At 35.1% G+C, this 24,443-nt stretch overlaps 1 protein-coding gene across 3 annotated transcripts in view; it reads right to left on the bottom strand.

Annotated features, from left to right (window-relative positions):
- The window catches only part of prkcg (protein kinase C, gamma), a 35,253-nt gene extending 11,877 nt beyond the window's left edge, over window positions 1-23,376 (bottom strand). The window contains exons 1-10 of one of the 3 annotated variants that reach the window (XM_048152119.1): window positions 21,815-23,376; window positions 19,627-20,412; window positions 17,884-18,245; window positions 14,888-14,919; window positions 13,128-13,210; window positions 9,926-10,037; window positions 8,100-8,228; window positions 4,243-4,399; window positions 3,877-4,078; window positions 1,400-1,582 (exon numbers count right to left, since the gene is read on the bottom strand). In XM_048152119.1, the coding sequence (XP_048008076.1) occupies window positions 1,400-1,582; window positions 3,877-4,078; window positions 4,243-4,399; window positions 8,100-8,228; window positions 9,926-10,037; window positions 13,128-13,210; window positions 14,888-14,919; window positions 17,884-18,113 (1,128 nt within the window). In that variant the 5' untranslated portion in view covers window positions 18,114-18,245; window positions 19,627-20,412; window positions 21,815-23,376. Of the gene's footprint in view, window positions 1-1,399; window positions 1,583-3,876; window positions 4,079-4,242; window positions 4,400-8,099; window positions 8,229-9,925; window positions 10,038-13,127; window positions 13,211-14,887; window positions 14,920-17,883; window positions 18,246-19,626; window positions 20,606-21,814 lie in introns of those variants that run through there. The other 2 variants (XR_007178957.1, XM_048152120.1) reach the window with 2 other exon arrangements.
- Between the last annotated feature and the right edge of the window lie 1,067 nt (window positions 23,377-24,443).

Raw genomic sequence — 24,443 nt, 5'->3', positions numbered from 1 at the left:
ATCACAGAGTTGTTTGTGGTAGGGTAAATTAAACGCGATATGCAGTGACGTCACAATCGTGTTGCATTGTGGTATATGGAGCTGCCTGAAGTGTACATATGAAGTACGGTCAAAATTGAGGGAGCTAAGTTCCATTTAAACTTTCCTTTGACCACTTCACGAAGTGGAACGTAACGCACTTCAAAATGGCGGCAGGGATTCACCCGAGGGGAAGTGCTTAGGGAAGTTCACGAGTGCATGTCTAAAAGTGGAGTGGAACGCAGCCAGAGTATTCGCGATTAGAAAAATCTGGCTGTGTGCGTACTATGCTGATGATGAATTTTATGTCACGCGCACTACACGCATAACCGTACACAGAAAAACGTAAGTATACTTCAGTTTTGACAGCCGAACACATAGCCTTTCAAATTGTACTCCAGTGCACACTGTTTGAGTTCAGGCCTGTTTTTGTGTCTGTGGACAACAGCAAATGTGCAAGTGATTTGAGAGCTTAAAAAGAAGGGGCCGTAAGCGGGCATGTGTCAAATGTATTTATCCACGCTCAAGGGGTGGTGACATGACACTTTTTGTTCTAATGAAACCGGAAATGCAAACTCATGCAAAGTAGTTTCAGATTTCGTTTGTTGAACTCTGTCCAGCAAATTCATATTGCTTGAAGATATGTGACCAATAGAACACTGTCAGAGAAAACGTCCAACAATTGAACCTTTAGGGGTACAACAGCTTGAGGCCAATTTTGTACCTCATCTACCCCTAATATGCTTTGCAGAGTCTGCTCTGCTGCGGCTGTGTGCATTCATGTGTTTTGGAGGAGGCGTGGCTTTGGACAGCGCTCTGAAGGGAGGGTGGGATCTTTATGCTTTCAAAGCTAGTTCGCTATTGCTAGCCTCTCTGAAAATTACCTTCCCTACCTTTAAAAACATTCATTGTTTCAACTTAGTACCTTGTAAACATAATTTGTTTACAGATAAACCAATTTAAAAAAACAAAAAACTCTGTCATTACTCTTGGACAACGACCCAAAACAACCCAAACAGACTGAAACTTGTTGATTATAGTCAGCGCTTGCCATTTTGGTGCATCAGACGGTCAGTGAACGGAGTGGGCGGTTCGTGGGAGTGCTGTCTGACTCTGAGTCTAGAGAGTTTGCTTGAAAGATTTCTGGTCCTTTGACAACCAGGAAAGAAATACAACTATTTATTACACATACAACGGGGTCCAAAAACCTTGAGTTAAAAGTTGAACTGAAAAATGAACATGAATTAGTATTTGGTGTTCATTTGCTGTAGTGGCAGCATGCACTTTTCATTTTACATCATAGCATTTCTTTGTTTCCCATTTTTCAAAATCCTGAAACTTTGTTTATTTCCCTTTTGGACCCCACTGTAATTTCAAGCACCTTGCCAAAACTCCCTTTCCCCAGAACCATGAGGAAGTTGAAATCGTGCAGTCCAACTTGGCCTTTGCCCGTGTGCAGTACAGTGGGAGTCGGACTCAGAGCAGCCGGGGTCACAGTAGGAACAGGCGTTGTCACGGTAACCGTAGCAGGAGGAATAGAGGGTGGGATAGCAGCATCTGGTACCTTCAGAAAAGAGAAACACAGGATGAGAGAGAGAAAGAGAAAAATAGTTTGTTTCAATACAGACATATACTGCCCTCCTGTGGGTGTGTTATGAAAGTGACAATTATGGTTCTCACTGAAGAAGACTTGGAGAAGTTGGTTAGATGACATCTACAGAATATGTTTTCCTACAGGGTTGAGTGTTACATGTGGCTGTTTGCGACTTCATGTTGTCAAATAGAACATTTGATTTTAGATCAACGCGTTTATTTGTGGACCTGTGATGGCCCAAGGCTTCTATTAGCATTCTCTTGGCTGAATACTGCATGTTGACACTTTTACTTAAAGTGATTTGCAATACACCTATTACAAGAATAATCTCTCCTGGAGCAAACTGGAGTAAAGTGCTTTGCTCAAGGGCACAATAATGATGCTTCATGGAACAGTCACTTGAAGACTTTAGTGTTTAAAGTTCTAGATGGCAACTGAAAATTTGATGGCTACACTATCGAGTGCTTAGAGTAGGTAATACAAGGGTGTATTTATACAAAAAAGGTAACATGAACACAATAAGGTTCAATTTGTTAAAGTCGTGATATGTTACAAGAAGTGTCAGGTCTTAATAATTGGAAACGTCTGGCATACAGTGTCACCAGAGAGAAATCAGAGAAGTTTCATCAGAAGATCCAGTTATGACATTTTGATAAAAAATTACAAGGTCAAAAAATAACTAAATAAATAAATAAAAGATAAGCATGGCCGAACTGTTCACAATAAGTTCAATAACATGCAGAAAGGTTTGAAAATAGAATTTTCATTTAATTTTCATTAACTTACAACATCACTTTATGAAAGTTAATGTTAATTTGGAAAAACTATTTTTTTTAAACTTTTTTAAACTAATTATTTTCAACTTTTTTTTTTTAATTCATGTTCATAATACAGTTACTATTATTAATGTATACTACTTGAAATATTAAAAATATATTAGTATAATGTAGAAATTTACCCAGATAAATAAATGCTGTATTATGTTATTTCATTTTAGCTATTTCATTAACTAGTGTTAGCATATAGAATGTTATTATAAAGTGTTACCAAAAAATGAAATACACATGAATGTGATACATTTCACATAAAATAAAATAAAATCATCAACTTTGGTTTAAAACAGCTGTATAGCTGGCCAAATCATAAAACCTTTACAAAAAATTATCAAAAATGTTGAAAAAACATCAACCTTAATTTAAAAATTAGCTATAAAGGTGGTCAGATCATAAATGTGACAATTTTCACACACAAAAAAGTGTTACTAAAGCTGAAATCATCAACTTTAGTTCAATAATTAGCTGTATAGCTGATCAGACCATAAATGTGACCATTTCACACACACACACACACACACACACACACACACACACACACACACACTGGTTTGTTTTGCTATCCAAGTGAGGACATTCCATAGACGTAATGGTTTTTATACTGTACAAACTGTATATTCTATCCCCCTACACTACCCCCAAAGACTATAGAATAACACAAGACGTGTCACTCGTATTGTTTTGAATGGGAGAAAGTGTAACGCGCAATATGGCGGAATAAGTCCCGCCTTCTAAATAAGAGCCAATGGCCGACTGGTAAAGTCATCGCGTCACTTCAGCGGCCGTTAGAATCACCGGTTTCTATAGAAACAGTCAGACGCGCGCCTCCGAAGAGCATGCGCATTATTTTTCAGGCTGGATCAAGCTACAGTTTTTTTTTGTCATGATTCGAGCGTTTAGAAACTAAATTTATGAGCCGGTTGTTGTTAGATTTCATTGGTGATTTCAAATATGAAATTTAATCGTAAGGTTTGCGAACAGTTTTGGAGAATTTGATGTTTCCCCATTCAAAGAGATAGGAGCTGCATGATGCCCAGGATGCCCGAGAGGCGTTTCAAAGATGGCCGCCGAGTGAAATGACTTGTCTTAAAGGGACTTTCCTACCCCTACCCCTACCCCTAAACCTACCCATCACAGAAAACTGTCTGCATTTTTTGAATTAAAAAAAAAAAAAAAACAGTTTAGTATGTTTTTTAAGCCATTTGGTTTACGAGGATACAGGAAGTGTCCTCATAAACCATGTTTACGTTGTAATTTCCATGTCATTATACACATTTGTGTCCTCATAAACCATGTTTACGTTGTAATACCCATGTCATTATACACATTTGTGTCTTCATAAACCATGTATACAAGAACACTCACACACAGCCAACAAAAATGAATTACATACACGTATAATAACAGTAAAAGCACAAGATCTGAGAGTACCTGCAGGTCTGGGTCGGGTACAGGGATGTTATAATACTCTCCCTCATCCTGGTTGAGTAGTTTGAACCAGCCGCTGACGGAACGTCTGAATATCTCACTAACGCCGAACGACAGAGCGCCCATGAAGTCATTCCTCGATGTCCGATCCCAGTCCCAGACCTCTACAGACAAACGCCTGTCCCACTGCCTCCCACGCACTGAACTACACTCAGACAGAAGGAAAGAGAGAGATAGCCTAGCATCCACTTAGAAGACCTTAGCAACTGCATAGCAACACCTTGGCAACCACCCACAACACGCTAGCATCATGGTAACAACTTCTGGATTGTACACACATACATACAAACAAACGAAATAAACACTCACAAGGTGAAGCTCTCGTTGAAGATGGGGTTGAGTGTAGAACGGATGGTTTTGGTTTTCTGTTTGCTCTGGCTCTTTGGATCAGGGATGAGTTTGAGCTTCACATAAGGGTCCGACAGGCCGTTAGGGTCCATTGGTATCAGGTTACGTGCCTCATGCACTAAAACATAAAATATATATTATTGAGAACTAAGCATGTGTGTTTATACATAATAGTATTTGCATGACTCATCTTATGCAATAGAACAAAACAAATGTACATGTGGCTGTTTATATGCTTTGAATAGTGAATGTGTGTTTAGTTGTACTGTTAAATTGACCTGTCAGAATGAAACATGACAGCAGTGCTTTTTCAAATGCTCAAATTCTCTGTAGAGCATTAGTAGTCTTCTCACTACTCATTAGACTCTATGGCGGTGCTGATGTAAGAGCCACAGGCTTAGTTAAGTTGACACAGTGCAGCTAATGCATTGTAATACAGCAGATTGTGTGTGTATAATTAGCTTTTTCCTCATGTACTGATGATGCTGTATGCACATATTTCCCTCTGCTGGAGGAAAGCTGAGTTGTGCCAAGCGGCTCATAATGCATCTCCAGTGTATTTCCTTAAACAGCAAATTCTCTCTGTGAGCAAAGGAATAATTCTTCATTGGGGTATAAATAGGAGCACCTTAATAAACATTACATAGCACTTTCCATGAACAGAGTATAAAACAAAGACAGCCAGACATTCATTTTCTATTCATTTTCTAAAGGGTTTGACATTTTTGCAACCCAGTTAACAAAACTTGGGGCCATGTATAAACCTACATATTTCTTTTACATTGTATAAAATAGCACTAAAATAAGATAACATTTATGAATATAATATAAGCTAATACAATTAATATTATATTTATAGTTATATATATATGTATCTTAAATTAAAGGTGCTAAAGAGGATGTTTTAAGTAATATTACTGTCTTTACTAACTGATAAAAGACTATTTATTAGGTGCACTGAAAGGAATAATGTTAATATACATCATCTGTGCATGAGGTAGGGCCTTAAAAACATACGATGATCGTGTAAACGATTGGCCCTATGGCTTGTCAATCACTGCCATGACGTTCCTTGTGAGAGACGTGCGCGGCTGCGCGCTCCAGTAACTTTCCACACTCCACAGGCGCCGCATGCAATGTTTTTGTCAGGAGACAGGAGTAACAACTGCAGATTATGAGTTACCTGCGGTGAGTCCGACATAATGAATCCACTAACACGACACAGTGAATGCCGGTGGTAAACAAACACTCGTGTTCCAATACTCGTGCACGATTTTTGGGAGGCGTTCCCTCGAAATGAGCTGTGAAGGAGGGGGGCTGTTCTTACGCATGCGCTCATTTCAAAAACTCAGTAACAGTCTTTGGTTTCTCAGTCGACGAAAAGATCCTCTGTATCACCTTTAATCTGTCACTTGGTAGGGGTTATTTATCAAATTAAAGAAAAACATTTGTTTAATAATTTTTTCGTACAATAATTTTGTGAACAGGGTTGAATGGTTGTGTTCTGTAATGGGGTAAATGGCATGGTTGCATAATTTTTTGGTCATTAAAGGGGACCTATAATGCCCCTTTTACAAGATGAAATATAAGTCTCTGGTGTCCCCAGAATGTGTCTGTGAAGTTTAAAAAATACCCCACAGATCATTTATTATAGCTTGTCAAATTCTCCCCTATTTGGATTTGAGCAAAAACATGCCATTTTTGTGTGTGTGCCTTTAAATGCAAATGAACTGCCGCTTTCCAGAAGAGGGCGGAGCTTTAACAGCTCGCACTTTGGTTGCTCAACAACAACAAAGCTGGAGAATCTCACGCAGCCAAATTGATGATTGTCAGTAACGCTGTTCAGCCTTACATAGTTCAAATCGGAGTCAGAAACTGATGGAGAGACTCAGGAAGAAGTTACAACTTATAGAATGGATCTGGATGTTTCTGAACTGTTAGTGGATAAATGTATGTAGTTGCTGTGGAGTTGATTCAACTCATCAACTATCATGTGCCGTCATGTTAATCTTTTGTGCAACTCAAGCATTGAATTGACCCTCTTTGTGAAGCAGTCCGGCGTAAAATGACGGCATTGTAACAACACTCTACTACAACAACTCTTCCTCTTCTCTAAAGCAACCCAACATGGCCTCACCCCCTTTGTTGCATGTTCTCGGGGGCAGGGTTTATGTCAATTTTAGGATTAGTGATGTCACTAACTCGGGAAGGAGCTCATTGTAGTTCCTACCAGCCGTTTGTTGTAGTCCTTAATCAGAGAATTCTTTAATAGAAAATATCTCCCTTTGCATTGAACTTTGAGTGTTGTAATTTTGCAGACGTTGTTTATGCTCAAACAGCAACATTACACACTAACTAAAGTTAAAAAAGTGAAATCATAATCAACCACCCCTTTAAAATTAATTAATAATAAGCATTTTTTTGCAAAAACTAATCGAATATCAATTAGATGGATTATGTCAACATCATAACGTTGTTGTATCAGTTTTGTTGGATACAGTCAAGAATGTCAAGACCTCGTATGTGGGACAGCACAAAAATAAAAATATGTAACAGATACTGTAATAACATAACATTCAGTTTTAAAACTCATAAGCCCAGTTTTACAGGCAAGGCTTAAAGGTGCAATATGTAAGAATTTTGCAGTAAAATATGCAAAAACCACTAGGCCAGTGTTATATATTTTGTCATGTTTCCAACTGCAATTTTAACCAAGGCTCCAGGACGTGTGAGGAGTCGCCTGTCAATTGCGTCATAACCACATTCCCCTCGGTTTCCGGTTTTATTTTGTAGAAACCATGGAAACACCAAAGACACTTTAATATTTACATGTTTCAATAGACAAGTGAACAACTGTTTTGATATATTTATAGACAGAAAACTAATTATTGTTATATAGCTCAACATATTTAGTTTTGTTTAAATCAAATTTTTGATTTTTTGCGAGTATCATGCTCTACCATACCTCAGAGAAAAAAGCTAATTTGTCAAATAGCTAACATAGCATAATCAGATGCAGCTTTATTTTTAGTAACAGTAATACATAATTTTCTCCATCATACAATACGGTTTAAAATTAATTTCATGCCATTTATCAACAAAAGCCATCCAATATTTAATATGATATTCTAAAATCGATCAGCTTACTGCAGTGTGTAACAGTGTCTCACAGCAGCCGCCGAGCGAACGCACAGAGTAACGTTATAACATCATTTTCAGCACATATAAATGTATCTAATGTGATAAACACTGCTGTGTTACCTCATACTCATGACCGGAAAAGCGGAAGCGGCGGCGGTGACTGTGGCATAATAAAAGTTCAGCTGCTCGTGAGGCGTGTGTTGTGCAATCGCTCCAGCGGCCTCGTTCAGCTCCCACGACACTCGGTCCTGCTCTGCTTCATACTACAGTAACGTTAATAATCGCATTCATGAACATGATTTCTTCCCGAGTACTATCCCAATTAAGACCACATGTTCCAAGATTCCGCGCTCAAACGTGGCATCATCAAGCTACGCCTTTGTTTTAAATAGGCCTCTAGCGACCTCTAGCAGACAGAAAATATTACATATTGCACCTTTAAACCTAGTCCCATACTAAAATGGACGTTTGAGTTGTTTTAACTGAAAGCAGCTTGCAATGACATATCTAAAAATATGTCAGTGTCATTGTTTTGTCTCAAGAGGCACACCAGTGATGTTTTTTCTAAGGCACGTTTATAATAGCTACTTAAATGTCCTAATTTAACTAAGGCCAACTCCTGGCTTAATCTAAGCACTGTCTGTAAAACCAGGCCATGAAGTTACAGGTATGTTCACCTGTGACATATATGTCTTCCTTCTCTCCACGCACAGTCAGACGAATCCGCCCCCTTTTCTCAGTGTGGTCCTGTCCGCACAAGCTGGGGACGCTGCTCTCACAACGCTTGTGTACATTCATGTCACAACCTCTCTCGCACAGTCACACACAAACAGACAAATAACACAAAAACAAAAGACAGAGAGAAAGAGTGATGTACTTATAGTCTCTTGCAAGTCCAAAAACAAAAAAGACCAGTCTGTCTAATAAATCTTCCAAATCTAATAGAAACAGTGTAATTGTTAACATATGCATTGTCATACGTTGTACCTTACGAGACGACATGCTGAAGTAGCAAGTGCTGTCAGCTGCAACAGCTTGCTTTATTATTTTCTGAAAGTGTATCATGTCATGCAAATTATATTAGATGACACGGTTGTTATTTCATGGATTAAACGATAGTTAACGGGAATTAATTCAATCTAATATACAGTATGAGATATCTATTAAAAGCCTGAAAAACATCACTCTACACGTGTGATACCATTACATAAATTAATGTTCATTTAATAACAGCGATCTTGATAATTATGATATGCTAATCTCAGAACTGATACAGTTTAATCAGGATAAAAATGTTGCAAAAAAAATATTTAAATTATATGAATGTTGTGCTTCATGTAGAATTTGAGCAAGAAACTCACTTAATTCATTAAATTAAAATCACTTACTGTAATTTGAAAAATGAATAAATATTAAAATGTACAATAATTTATATATGCTTGCATGGCTGGCAGGATTACCCCAACAAGTATATGCACAAAGAATTTGAGTAAATTAAATTTTACCCAATCCTTCCAAAACTTGAATGAACTTAACAATAATATAATATAATATAATATAATATAATATAATATAATATAATATAATATAATATAATATAATATAATATAATATAATATAATATAATATAATATAATTATTAAGTAAATACAACACTTCTATTTGCAAGTCTCCTTTTTAATTATTTCGATTGAATTTAGAAAAAATATATTATATTATATTATATTATATTATATTATATTATATTATATTATATTATATTATATTAGAGAGTTTGTATGCTTTGAGGTCAAACATGAATATGAAAAACCTATTTGTATAGTTTCTAGGAATGCACCATATGATCGCCCACAACATCCAAAAATATTGTCAATTAATTCCTTTGATTCTATATGTGGTCTCTCAGCTTGTCGATCACATCCGATAACATTTTTATGATACAAAAGACGCGAGCTTGTTCACACCAGCTGTGAGAGCCATGGCAAAAATGAAAAGTCAGCAGCGGTTGGTGTGTATAACGCAGTGAAATATGTATGGTTCAAACTACTTTATTTTTGTTGCCAGTAGTAGAGATGCACCGGTCTATCCACCATCAATCAGAACCAGCCAGTTCCGTTTTTTGTCCCAGACTTGCACACAATATGCACTGCAATAATTTCCCAAAATGTAATTTGTGTGGCCTTTATCAGAGGCAAGAGATGGGACACGCTGAAGACGGACGCAAAGAGAAGAGCAGAGAAAATACTGTACCGGGCAAAGCAAGCTCACTGTTGCGATGCTCAGAATATTGGAAGACAATTCTACACATTAAATTAGGTTGGGCTTTATATGAATGCATTTCTGAAGGAACTGACTTACTTCACAAAAGTTTCGATATCGTTTTCTTTTAGGGACGTTCACATAACGCGTATTTTCCACGTGCAAGTCCTGGTCTAGATGAACTTCATTTGGATAATCCTTAGCTCAATATATTATATATATATATATATATGTATAGACTCACTGGCACATTTCATGCCCTGATGTATGAGGCCGTAGAGCAGAGACCCACAGTGATCACAGAAGGTGGGACTGGCATATGTATGTACTTTAAACTTGTGTTTGCTCTTGAGATCCTGGAGAGAAGGACAGAAAAAAACATTGTACTCATTTAATTATTTAATTGCTTAGTCCGTTGGCACTTTGCACTTTGATGTGTTTTCATATTTAACAAAGAGGGGCACCATGCACGCCCAGTTCTTGGAAAAGAGATTTAAATTATGTGTCTGATAAGAAGCCCTCTCATACTGTTCTTTGCTCTATAAATAGGACAAGCTTTATGCACAGACACACACACCAAGCATATGCGCAAACAAACACAGATATTCTACTTTCCCTCTGGTTCTCTCTCTCTCTCTTTAAAGGTCCAGAGGAAAGGCTTCATTTTGAAGTGACTTTTTCACTGGGAGCCAATTAGCTAGGGCTATTTTGAGGATGAATGGTGGATGAATATATGAGTTCAGCTCAGCTGTGAAAACTGAATCCTCCTAAATGCCTAAACCCCCTCCACCCCACCCTCGTTTCTCTCTCTCCACCTCATTCTCACTCTCTGCATGCTGCCCGCTGCTTTTCTTCACCCTCTGACAATCTTCCTCTCCACTTCTCTCCCTCTCTGTCAGTCTGCCTCATCCGCCTTTCACACAGGCATTGTCTACCCTTCCTTATGGCCTAGTCGCACACAAGCACTCCTCCTTTACCTCATTTTACAATCATTCTATTTAGCTGCTTATGAAAAAAATCTCATAAAAACTATGCTCCTGAGCAAGACATGATGATAATAAATACTGTAGCTCTGTTCCAAAACCTAGTGAGCTGCCTCACTGCCTGCAGATGCCTTTTAAGACAGCATCCTAACTATCACAGAAGTGAAGATTCAGAGCGCTTGCCGCACAAACATTGCTTCATGCTCTCAATTTGTATCCATTTCAGTAGTTTGATGTTAGCATGTTGCTAAGCTAACAGTGTGATACTCTAGTAAGCATAAAAATATATACAAACAAATATTGTGTATTGTTAAAAAATATTTTTAATTACACTGAAATATTTCTATCAACACTTTCTGGTATTGATTGAAATATAGATTTACAATCAACATTTATCTCACTTCGTCTACCATCTTGGATTTTTTTTTTTTTTTTTCAATAAGCTTGTCCCAATGCATTCTGGGAATGACTTAACCCAAATGACACATTTGAGCAAAGGAATACCATAGACTTAATATAACATCCATCAATATAGTATCAATACAAAATAATATCAAACAATATAATATCCATCAATCCATTCTCCTAATGTAATGTAATATAATAAATTATTAAGTAAAAACAAAAACTTTTTTTTTTGTCTGTATATGTCTGCTTTTTAATTTCAACTGAATTGGCAAAAATAGCAACAAAAAAGGTTTTATGTTATGTTACCTTATATTACATTGCATTACATTATATTATGATATATTACATTACATTACATTATATTATATCCCAATATGCATAAAAATATATATAAGCAAACAGCTTATCCTAATGTAATGTAATGTAATGTAATATAGTAAATTATTAATTATTATTAATAATCGTTTAATCAATTATTATAAATGAATAATATATAAGTATTATTATTATTATATATTATTAATTATTTTTGTCTGTATCAGTCTGCTTTTTAATTTCAACTGAATTGGCAAAAATAGCAAAAGAAAAGTTATTACATTATGTTATGTTTAGGGCTGTCAAATGATTAATCGCATACAAAATAAAAGTTTGAGTTTGCATAATACATGTGTGAGTACTGTGTGTAATTAACATGTATATATAAATACACACAAATTAATGTATATATTTAAGAGAAATATTTTTATGTACAAAAAATGTATTTATATATAATATAAATTATATAAAAATATAAATAAATACATATACTTGTAAATATTTCTCAAATATATACATGAATGTGTTTACATAATAATACATAATAATTACACACAGTACACCCACATATATTAGGCAAACTCAAACTTTTATTTTGTATGTGATTAATCGTTTGACAGCCTTACTTATGTTATGTTATATTACATTATATTGTATCCCAATATGCATAAAAATATATATAAGCAAACCGCTTGTCCTATTGTAATGTATATAATAAATTATTAATGATTAATTATTATTAATTATATTTAATTAACTATTATTAATTAATAATTAATAATAATTAATTAATAATAACAATAATAATAATAATAATAATAATATTATTATAATACATTTATTAATAAATTATTATTATTATTATTATTATTATATATTATGTTATGTCCCAATATGCATATATATATATATATATATATATATATATATATATATATATATATATATATATATATATATTTTTTTTTTTTTTAGGAAAAATAAACCATTTTTTTAATTACACTAAACTTTTTTTTCAATGAGTTTATCGCAATGCATTCTGGGAATGCCTTCACCACACAAGAATGCCAAAAAAAGTGCATTTGGGGGCAGCAAAATTAAGATGTCTCCCTTTTGAAACAATCTTTGGAAGAGGCCCATGATGCCTTTGATGAAAAGTGCTGCCTACGTAGACTGCTAACTAGGATTTGGAACAGAGGGAGTGTGTTACAAGCCCCTTCCTTGCTTTTCTCTTTCACACATATTCTCACACTCACTCTGTACTACGCGAGTGTGAGTAGCGGTGTAACACCGTCATATCACATCCCCTGCATGTTTTATCATACCGTAGCACGAGTAAGAGAGAGTAAGAGAGAGAGGAAATTGATATTCTTTTTCCTTCAAAGCCTCCTCTTTTAAAGAAGGTATGCAAGAGAAAGCAATAAAAGGCTCGTCAGGAAAAGGAAAAAATGTGTGTGACGGTGAGTTCTACTTCCATATTGGCTTACTCAGCCAAAAAATAAATGGCTTGCCATGCAAAAATGAAGAGGAGAAAGACAGATGGGGTACGGATAATACAGTAGAATAAAAGATGAACTCTGGTGATCATAGCAGAAAATCAAGCATGAAAAGAAGAGTTATACGATGATCAAGCAAAAGTGATAGCACAAAAACAACAACAAATAAAATAATAATGCTAATGACAAGGGGATCACATACTGTACAAGTTAACAAAGAAAGAAACAGACGCTACATACATACCTCTGCTTTGGGAGCAGTGATGGCTCCAGGACAAGTAAAAGTGACGAACTCATGGCAGCGTTTGTGCACCACAAAACTGCACACTAAAAGAAACACATATCAATTGTATACATATCTATTAAAAGAAACCCTATCTAAGTATCACAGATTAACAAGTAAAATGGTAGAACATTTTATTAATATTCCCTTTGTTAGGGGTTATAGAAGATTATTAAAAGATGAATAAATTAATTTATGAGTGCACTTAATAGATTTAACAAACAATTTTTAATATAATTCATGATAATTCACAATATTCAATTTACTGATGATGACAATTCATGATATACACTACCGTTCAAAAGTTTGGATAAAAGATTTTTTTTAAATGGTTTTGAAAGAAGTTGTTTATGCATTCAAAAATACAGTAATATTGCGAAATATTATTACAATTTAAAATAACACTTTTATATTTTATTACATTTTAAAATGTAATTTATTCTTGTGATGGCAGAGCTGAAATTTCAGCAGTCTCCAGTAATCCAGTTTTAAGTGTCACATGATCCTTAATATTTATAATTAATATTAATATTAATATCCTTAATATTACTGCTATAGATTTTTCAGTTCAAAAGCATTTTCAAAGGCATTTTTTGAATCAGAAATCTTTTGTAACATTATAAATGTCTTTACTGTCACTTTTGATCAATTTAATTCCTCCTTACTCAATAAAAAAAATGCATTTATTCAAAAAAAAAAAATCTTACACTAAAAAAAAAAAAAAAATCAACAACCCAAGTTGGGTTGAAAATGGACAAGCCCAGGAATTTGGTTGTTTTAACCCAGTGGTTGGGTTAAATGTTTGCCCAACCTGCTGGGTAGTTTTATTTAACTAAACTATTGTTTAAAAATTACTGTATTGCTTGCTTAAAATGAACCCAAAATATGTTTAATAAATGAACATTTATTAATAAGTTCAATTAATAATGATTTAAACAATAAACATTTATTAAATTGCTTATTAATAAATGTTCACCTTTTGATTAATATTGCCTCTAGTAATTATGTGTCTCATTTTTAATTTCCAACCTATTTTGGGTTCATTTTAGGCCAGCAATAAAGAAATTTTTAAACAATAGTTGAGTTAAATAAAACTGCCCAGCACGTTAGGCAAACATTTAACCCATTTAACATTTAAGAGTGTACAGACCCCAAACTTTTGAATGTAATGATGCAGCAAAAATATACTATTATAGTGAGATTATATGGAGGGCGTACACCATATAGCTACAGGCCATTGCTACTTTGCCTTTTTGCCATGTTTATACAGGATAGAGCAGATAGCAGACAGGAAGCAAAGCAGGAAAAAGAGAGAGGGATCAGAAAGGACCACAAGCCAGGACTTGATCTTGGGTCAAAAAAAGGCTTTGCTCAGACTTTGCTGTCTCAGTTTACCTTTTGTCAAATAAGAATTGCTTCAGCAAACCGCTTTTCTGATCTTCACATGCCCGCCATAGACATTGAGGGGTACATGGAAGAGGATCTTCATGCTCATTCACAGCAATCTATGATAACGTTTAATTTTACTCAATTCATAAACAGGCCATAAAATGAAGGGTTCATGAAAAAAGAAATACTGCTATGAATGAGCATGAAGAAAAGAGTTTTCAGGTGACTTTGATAGGAAGCCCCAGATCGAATAAGTGATTCTGGATTTTCTGCCCCTGTTTTCTTTTTAGTTGAGTACATGTGTGAATTTAAATATAGTAAAATGTCATTACCTTGACACTGGAATCCTTGCTTTCCAATTCCCCTGTAAAACAAACAACAACTCACATAATGCTGTCTAATTATATTTTATGTAATTGCATAGATATGTGAGAAAGAGCAGATCACAGAGAGCTGTCGAGTGTGTGTATATGTGTATCAGCACAGAGGGCAAACAGAAGACATAAGCTGCTGAGGCCACAACAGATAAGGTAATTTCAAGAAATCCTCATCCGACGGGCAATTTAAGTGCTCTTCAGTTCACCATAATAACAGGTTGCTCTGCTCATGACATCTTTGCTATGCAAAACACAACTTAGCATAAATCCCTAAAGTACTAAAATAAGATACTTTGACACCCAACACTTTGGGCATGATCTGCTCTTAAAATGCATCTGAGAGTATCTATGGCTCTTTAAGAGTGTCCTTCAGACCAGTCGACAGGGTTTGAGAGATGTGAGCCATCAACATCAACATATACTCAGAAATATAGGCTGAGACAAGACAAGGGCAACGAGACAGAGAGAGGGAAAAGAGAATTCAAGTTAATAGGATTCAGTAGTGATTTATGTACTGTATAGGGATAGTTTAGGTACATTTGATTGCAGTCACAGTCACCTCAACGTCAAAAAAAAAAAAAAAAAAAAAGAGTTGAATTAACCTGAATTCACCCTACACTCACAAAAATACTTAAATTTAAGATTTCCATCCAGTTGGATTACACAGTTTTAACATAAACAAACTAATACACTTAATGTGATATTTGTCAGTAATACATAAAAGGAACAGGTAAGATTTCTGTATTGTGAATGTGTTTTAAAGGTGCCCTAGAATTAAAAATTGAATTTATCTTGGCATAGTTAAATAACAAGAGTTCAGTACATGGAAATGACATTCAGTGAGTCTCAAACTCCATTGTTTCCTCCTTCTTATATAAATCTCATTTGTTTAAAAGACCTCAGAAGAACAGGCGAAACTCAACATAACACCAACTTTTACGTAACAGTCGGGGTGTACGCCCCCAATATTTGCATATGCCAGCCCATGATTGAGGCATTAGACAAGGGCAGCGTATTAACGTCTGGATGTGCACAGCTGAATCATCAGACTAGGTAAGCAAGCAAGAACAATAGTGAAAAATGGCAGATGGAGCAATAATAACTGACATGATCCATGATAACATGATATCTTTAGTGATATTTGTAAACTGTCTTTCTAAATGTTTCGTTAGCATGTTGCTAATGTACTGTTAAATGTGGTTAAAGTTACCATTGTTTCTTACTGTATTCATGGAGACAAGAGCCGTCGTTATTTTCATTATTAAACAATTGCAGTCTGTATAATGCATAAACACATCTTCATTCTTTATAAATCTCTCCAACAGTGTAGCATTAGCCGTTAGCCATGAAGCACAGCCTCAAATTCATTCAGAATCAAATGTAAACATCCAAATAAATACAATACTCACATGATCCGATGTATGCATGCAGCATGCATGACGAACACTTTGTAAAGATCCATTTTGAGGGTTGTATTAGCTGTGTAAACTTTGTTTATGCAGTGATAAAGTCGAGAGCTTGGGGAGCGTGCGATTTAAAGGGGCAGCAGCCCTGAATCGGCGCATTTCTAATTATGCCCCAAAATAGGCAGTTAAAAAAATGTATTAAAAAAAATCTATGGGGTATTTTGAGCATTCAGGGGACACCTTAGACTTATATTACATCTTGTAAAAAAACGTTCGATGGCACCTTTAAAAATACAATAACCATACATTCTCAAAAAAATTCAAGTTGTTTCAATCTCATAATTTTCACAATTTACAGATTTATGCTGATTCTAAGCAATTTCAACAAATACTGTAGATGCAAAGTAATAGAATATGCCATGAGTCTTTTTCTTTGAGTGCAGAAATCATACCCATTTTATTTATGTATGACTGACAAATATCACATTAAGTTTACTTATGTACAATTCAAATAATATAACATAAATATTAAATTTAGGCATAGATTTTTTTCAAGCAAATAAAACAAAAATACTATAATAATAATAATATAAATAATATACATATAATAAAAAAAACATCCTGTGTATTATTATTATTAATAATAATAATCATAATAATACATTTATTTTCTTCATGTTGCAGTTTCACTTGTATTGGTAAAAATCTGATTTATTTAATTAAATTCAATGTCTTTCTCCCTGTAAATGTTTTGATGGTACTCGTACTGTTGGAATACAGTATATATTGCAGACTAGATTTGTAGTAGTTTATGTTAAGGAAAACTAGAAAGCTAAAAAAAAGTCTCCCCAACTTCACAATTCTTTGAAAAATGCTGTACTCCAACAGACATAATAAAACTTCAATGAACTGAAATGAAAGGACAGAAAGAGAAACAGATGCATCTATCAGAAGCTATTTGAGTTGTATTAATGAACATGAGGCACAGAATATGAGTGGGTAATGCATGGGCCATATGGCCGGCCACAGTTCCATGCGGGTTCTGTGAAGCTTGTGGTTAAATGGCAGCTCAAACAGAGAGGACTGCATAATTTAAGAAACCCCTCAGGGCATGAGTTTTATGAGGCATGGAGGGAACTGTGAACAAGCACGGTCATGTAACACACATGTGGGATGGTGTTCTTCTGCCCTCTCGTGTGTGTATCATTGAAAGTGTACTCACTGTAAATGTTAAGTTATTAACATAAATGCTAAGTTATTTAGTCTTTAAATGTGGTCTTTTAATAAATGGTGTTCAAGCTAACTGTATAATAGAGGCTTCATATCATAACAATTCAGTATGAACTATAAAGCACGAGGCAAGTGTAGCTTTGAGAGAGTTATGATATGAATCAAGATACAGGCATTACGTTTTTAGGATTAAATCAATACATAAATGCAGTGCAGTGTAAAGGTTAAGGTAAAAGTATCAGTTTACAGCATAATAGTGTTACGGGTTCAGAAGAAGTTTCTGAAGTGGCCAGCAGTGTTAAAGGTGTGAAGTACCAGATGAAGTCAGTGCAGTGGCTGCAGAAAGTGGGCTGCTTGAAGAATCGGGCAGTGAACTGGTGGTCCTTCACTTCAATGACCCTCTTGTGCTTGAGAGCTCCCTTCCTCTGGAAGACTGGAAGCCTGGGGGGAGGAGAAAGAGGAGAGGGGAGCGGGGAGGAGGAGGGAGATGGGGAGGACAGGGCCAGGGGAGACAGAGATGGAGATGGAGAGACTGGGGTAGACATGCTACCAGTTGGACAGAGCAAGACACAGAGAACAAGACTGGGAGAGGGATAGATGGTTTATGCAACCAAGAGGTGAAAGAACAACAAGAGGATTTATAACAGGAGGAGAATAAATAAGAAAAAAAAAAAAGTCTGGTAAAACACAGATCAAGGATAAGAGATGACATGGAACATAGAGGAAGGAATTCAATAGGATGTGATGGCAGTTCAGTTTGTGATGTTGAGGAAATAAAAAGAAGAAATTCCCATAAGAAGGAAAGGGAGGGTGAGAAACAGAGTAAAATAGAGGTTAATACACACTCCAAGAGAAACTTCCACTGGGACTTCAAAACACATACCGATTAGTGTACCTTCTGCCCTACTTCAAAACACACACACACACACACACACACACACACACACACACACACACTCACTCACTCACTCATGTCAAACAGATTCCCACCACCTGCTCTTCCAATTTTTTTTGCAAGCTCATTGTCACTCCACATTCTAAATCATAATATAATATAATATAATATAATATAATATAATATAATATAATATAATATAATATAATATAATATAATATAATATAATATAATATAATATAATATATGTCAGTTTAAAGTTTAAATTGTCATTTAATCTCCTCAGGTGTGAATCACAGCATTATTCATGAAGATTCACGCCTTAGAAATGTAAAATCAATACATTGTTTTATGTGACCGAATAGGCAGGATGATTTTCACATCATTTTAAAGCAAAAACTCTAAGACTAAAACATACAGTTCCCAAAAGTCTTGTGAGAAAATGTTTAGTATGTGTTTTGAGGCCTTATTTCAGTGACTTTTGTTTTTTCAAAAACCATGCATATACGTAATTCTCTCACAAATACAAACATGTACATACTTGTTGCTCACATATTATTGTAGCCTAGTTTGTGCTGAATGCAGTGTAATGAGACTTTTATCATTAATGTGTTTATAAGCATCTGAAAAAAGCACAAATATCAGGGCATATCAAAACTACTCCAGGACCCCAAATCAGCCTCAGACCCCAGAGGGTTAAATTCTAATTAAAATGACATGATATAATTATTAATAATGAAAATATAATTATTATATTATACTGTGTTATATATTATATTACACATCTAAAATAAATATAACTGAAATGACAAATGCAATAAATAAGTCATACAACTGGACATCTATGAAAAGAACTGGCTGCTGTTTTTTTAGCTGATGTAAGGTCAGTCAGAAGTGGAGTGCATTAGGATCGATCAGACTCACATTAATAAAAGAGAACGAATAAAGAAAAGCTGAAATGAATGATGACACACACAATCAAATCAAACAGGATAACGACACTGAACAAATGATCGTCACATTAATTAAAGAGGAGATCTACAGAGCTGGAGAATGAAGGAAACACAAAGAATTTAGGACATCCACCAATGAGTGACAAAGACTACATTTATGAGAAAGAAAGAAATAAAGAATGAAAGAAAGAATACAAACACAACAGATACCTAAATGTGGCAATATGGTTTCTCCTCTTCCTCCCACTTCTTCTTAAGACTCTTTTATTCTATGCGATCAATCCTTTGCTCATAAAAGTAAGAGAAAAAAAGAGACAACCTCACCGAACAGAAGGTCTACAAGAGAGGAAACGCACCTGAAAAAAAAAGGAAGAATCAAACCCCAAAAAGGAAATTAAGAATGAAGGGAAGAGTGATACAGCAGCTTTCCAGGAAAGAGAGAAGGAGGAGTGAATGGCCGTATATTCCTTTATCCAATTGAGAGTATAGAGGGGGTGAGGAAGAGGCGATTTTCACTTTCCAAGATTGATTCTGTTTTTACCAACAGAAAGAGGGGATGAAGTGAGAGAGAGAGAGACAGAGAGAGAGAGAGAGAGAGAGAGAGAGAGTGAGAGGAGGGAGTAAAAAGGAGGGAGTAGATGAAGAGAAATAGGCAGCAATTCATTTTTGAAATCTGGGTTACCCCTCTCTAGAGAGTAAAAAAGAGACAGATGACGGGAGGGTGAGGAAAGAGGACAGAGAGAGAGAAAGAGAGGGAGATGTTGGCCACCGGCTCGCTCGTCCTCGGTCAGACAGTAGCTCCAGTGGCATGGAAAGCAAAGAAATCCGATCAGTGATCAATAATCAGCTTCAGTCTGTAAAGCTGCCAGTCTCGCTCTATAAAAGTGTTTTGACAGATGGGCGTCTTGGCAGTCATTATGTTCATACATAAGCACTTTGAGGCCTTCACGGCTGTTCCAGTGAACCGCTGAGAATGAGACAGGAAAATCAGTATTCCTGAAAAGAGAAACATAAAGCATTATACAGCAGATTTGGCAGCCGATAAATAAATCTAAATATTTATTTGATAATTATATTGAACAGTTATTTTATATTATACAGTTAAACCAAATTTTATTCAGACACATTGAACATTTAATTCATTATTACAGTTTATTCACTATAGTATAAAAAAATGGTAATAAAATATGACAAGATCTCAGAGTTAAACTGTGTCAGAAAACATTAATCTTAATTATGTCAGATAACATGCAAGCAAAACATGGTCAGGTCAAAGTGTCTGAATAATTTTTGGTCTCAAATTTTTATCAATTTTACTGGTAGTCCACTGTATGAAAAAATCTTTGGGTATAATATGTCACAATTTACTTTATTTTGCTATCCTCACTTACATAAATTAACTGTAGTTTCCTGCGCCCACTAGTAAAAATGTACCAAAAATATCAAAAATAATTTTTGGTTTGAAGGATACACAAGGATACATTGAATTGATCAAAAGTTACTATAACATTGTTACAAAAACAATTTTTTTTTTTTTTTTTAAATAAATGCTGTTTATTTAAATGTTTCTCTTCAAAAAAATAATAAAAAAGTATTTTATTATATTTATTATTTAAAATATTTCTTGAGCATCATTAGAATGATTTCTGAAGGGTCATGTGACACTGAAGACTGGAGCGTGACGTGACACTGAAGACTAATGATGCTGAAAATTCAGCTTTACCATAACAGGAATAAATTATATTTGACTTTTTTTTTTTTTTTTTTTTTTTTTTTCAAATAGAAAACAGTTATTTTTAAATTGTAATAATATTTCACAATATTACAGTTTTTACTGTATTTTTGATCAAATAAATGTAGCCTTGGTGAGCAAAAACATTAAAAATTCTTTCAAAAACATTAAAACATTACCATTCAAAAGTTTGAGCTTTTAAGATTTTAGTGTATAAAATAAAATAGATAATTAGGTTAAAAAAAGAAAAGAAAATACACACTCGTCACCCGAATGTCAACTCTTGTGTATATAACAATATATGAGAGAGAATAAAAATAAAAATATACAATAAAAATAATGCTCATTTTCTACTCTCTAGATAGAATAAAAATTATTATATTATTATAACAAAAAAGCATGGCAATCAGTGGCTCAAAAGTTAACTTAGCCCTATCATTTTCTTGGATAATTATAAAATAATATACAGATATATTATGTGAGAATTTGAACCCAGTCCCTTTGCACACTAAACAAAAACTATACCACTAGAATAACACATCAATAACACAAAAACATGTCTTATCTGGTCTAGAGCAAAAGTGAGTCAGAAGTGCCCCCGGTGCCCCCTGAAAACAAATAGGTGCATGAGGCTCCTGCACACAGGTGGCTATCTGTGGCACTCACAGCTGCTTCTGAAACCAGGTCACAGAGTACGTGTGAGAGAGGGAGGAGGCAGACAAGATGGCCGTCAGACACTGACATTAAAAGAGGGAAGAAGACCGGAGGGATGGGCGACAGTGAGGGGTCCGGCCACAGTGCTGTTATATTAGGACAAGGGTGCAAGAAACAGTGTTAGGACATAACACTAACCCACTAACATCCAGAGAACAGGAGTGAGACAGAGTCCAAGAGGTGATGTGAAGAGAAGGAGAGGATGAGAGGAAGAGGGAGGGAACGGGAGAGTGAGTAAAAGGTTGAAGGTCTAATTATGTAAAATGTAGGTTATTAGTCTCCTGATGGGGACACTGCGAGAAAATTAATTAACAATTATAATTAGCAAGATTGTTAGAGAGCAAAACGGTGTCATTGGACAGGTATGTGTATGGAGATTTAAGTGTGTGTGTGTTGCTGTCATTGAGAGTGAGGGTGTGTAGGTCAGCATGTTTTATATCTTAATTTCAGATAGAGGCACATGCTGCAGCAATGATTTCAGAGCTTCAGTGTCTCATGCCTGCAGTGATAAATCAACGCCAGCTTCATGTCTCTGTTCATGCAGTAATAGCATCATAATGCAGAATATATAGTCAGCTGTATTATTATATAATTCTTACTTTTAAAGGGAAAGTTCACCTTAAAATGAAAATTCGGTCATTATTTACTGATCCTCATGTTGTAGAAAACCTGTGTGAGTTTCTTCCTCTGTGGAACAGAAAAAGAGGATTTTGAGGAATTGTACTAGTCACTCTTTTCCATGCAATTACATTAAAAGTGCTTCAAGTTTCAAAAAAGGTAAAAGCACCATAAAAGTGTCATAAAAGAGACGCATGTTCCATTTTCCTAGCTCTCTTTGGTGTGTTTTATGAGCAAATATGTCTTTTGAGTTAGATTTTATCAATGAATCAGTTGATCCAGGTCACAAAAGCCGTCAGAATGATTAATTCACAAATCAGACAAGTTCAACTCACTGACTTAATTTGTGGGTCACTGCAGTTAACAGCTCACTGGAGGAGATTGTCAGTGAATAACTCACAGTATGTTATTCACACAATGCATACATATGAATTCAGAAGACTATGAATATAGTGCGCAAGTCGGACCACTTTTATGGTATTTCTCAGGTGCATTGGCCCCCTTTTTGAAATTTGAAATCCCTAGTCCCTATTCATTGTAATTGCAGAGTAAAGAGCAACCAGCGAATGTCTTCAAAATTTCTCTTTTGTGTTCTATTCACATTAAGCTATTTTCTGTGATTGTGTGGGGACTTCTGATTCGTTTGCTGCTATAAGGTCTATAATGGGAACATTAACAAAATGCTGTAAATGTAAAAGTAATTTGAGCTATATACAAACCAATGTGTGTATGATTACGATAATAAATTAAAATAATAACATGATAATAAGTACAGTTGGCAATCTCAAGCAGTTTTAGTATACAGCTAAAATAAATGGAACCGAGACCATAACACAATCAAGTTATAATGGCCATGCCCGCTCTTACGTTAAAGGGTTAGTTCACCCAAAAATGAAAATTCTGTCATTAATTACTCACCCTCATGTCATTCCACACCTGTAAGACGAATTTGTTCATCTTCAGAACACAAATTAAGATATTTTTGATAAAATCCGATGGCTCAGTGAGGCCTGCATTGAAAGCAAGTTAATTTACACTTTCAATGCCCAGAAAGCTACTAAAGACATATTTAAAACAGCTCATGTGACTACAGTGGTTCAACCTTAATGCTATGAAGCGACAAGAATACTTTTTGTGTGCCAAAAAAAACTAAATAACTTTATTCAACAATATCTAGTGATGGGTGATATCAAGACACTGCTTCATGAAGCTTCGAAGCTTTACAAATCTTTTGTTTCGAATCAGTGGTTCGGAGCGTGAACGTCACGTGATTTCAGTAAACGAGGCTAAGCTAAGTCATAAGTGTTTAAAAATTTCAATGGTTCACGTAACTTTGGCAGTTTGATGCACACTCCGAACCACTGCTAGCATGAAGGTTGAACCACTGTAGTCACATTTAAATACGTCTTTAGTAGCTTTCTGGGCATTGAAAGTGTAAATTAACTTGCTGTGAATGGGCCTCACTGAGCCATCGGATTTTATCAAAAATATCTTTTTTGTGTTCTGAAGATGAACAAAGGTCTTATGGGTGTTATGGGAACGACATGAGGGCAAGTAATTAATGACAGAATTTTCATTTTTGTGTGAACTAACCCTTTAAGAATAAGGTGAATAAAATACAGATATATGGGTTTGGAAAGACATGAGGGGAAGTAAATGAAGACAGAATTTTATTTTTGGGTGAACTATCCCTTTAATAATAGAAGATGCATTGCAACACTGTGATTCTGTATTGTGTAATAAGAAATAAAAATGAAGAATAAGAGGACAAAGTAGTGAACAAATGATTCGTGCAGATAGAATGAAAAGGTGATGGAAAAGAGGACAAAATCATTTTCACCTCTAAACACATAAACAGCATATCTGATGATGTGCAGTGCAACAGTATGGCAGGCTTTCAGTATCATGTTACAAACGTGGCCATGAGGCAAATCACAGATATGCATCATGTTTAGCCTTTTCA

The sequence above is a fragment of the Megalobrama amblycephala genome, linkage group LG13, assembly GCF_018812025.1.
Source record: "Megalobrama amblycephala isolate DHTTF-2021 linkage group LG13, ASM1881202v1, whole genome shotgun sequence".
Lineage (NCBI taxonomy): Eukaryota > Metazoa > Chordata > Actinopteri > Cypriniformes > Xenocyprididae > Megalobrama > Megalobrama amblycephala.
The sequence above is the reverse complement of the archived record's forward strand: the minus strand, read 5'-3'. Positions and strand labels throughout refer to the sequence as shown.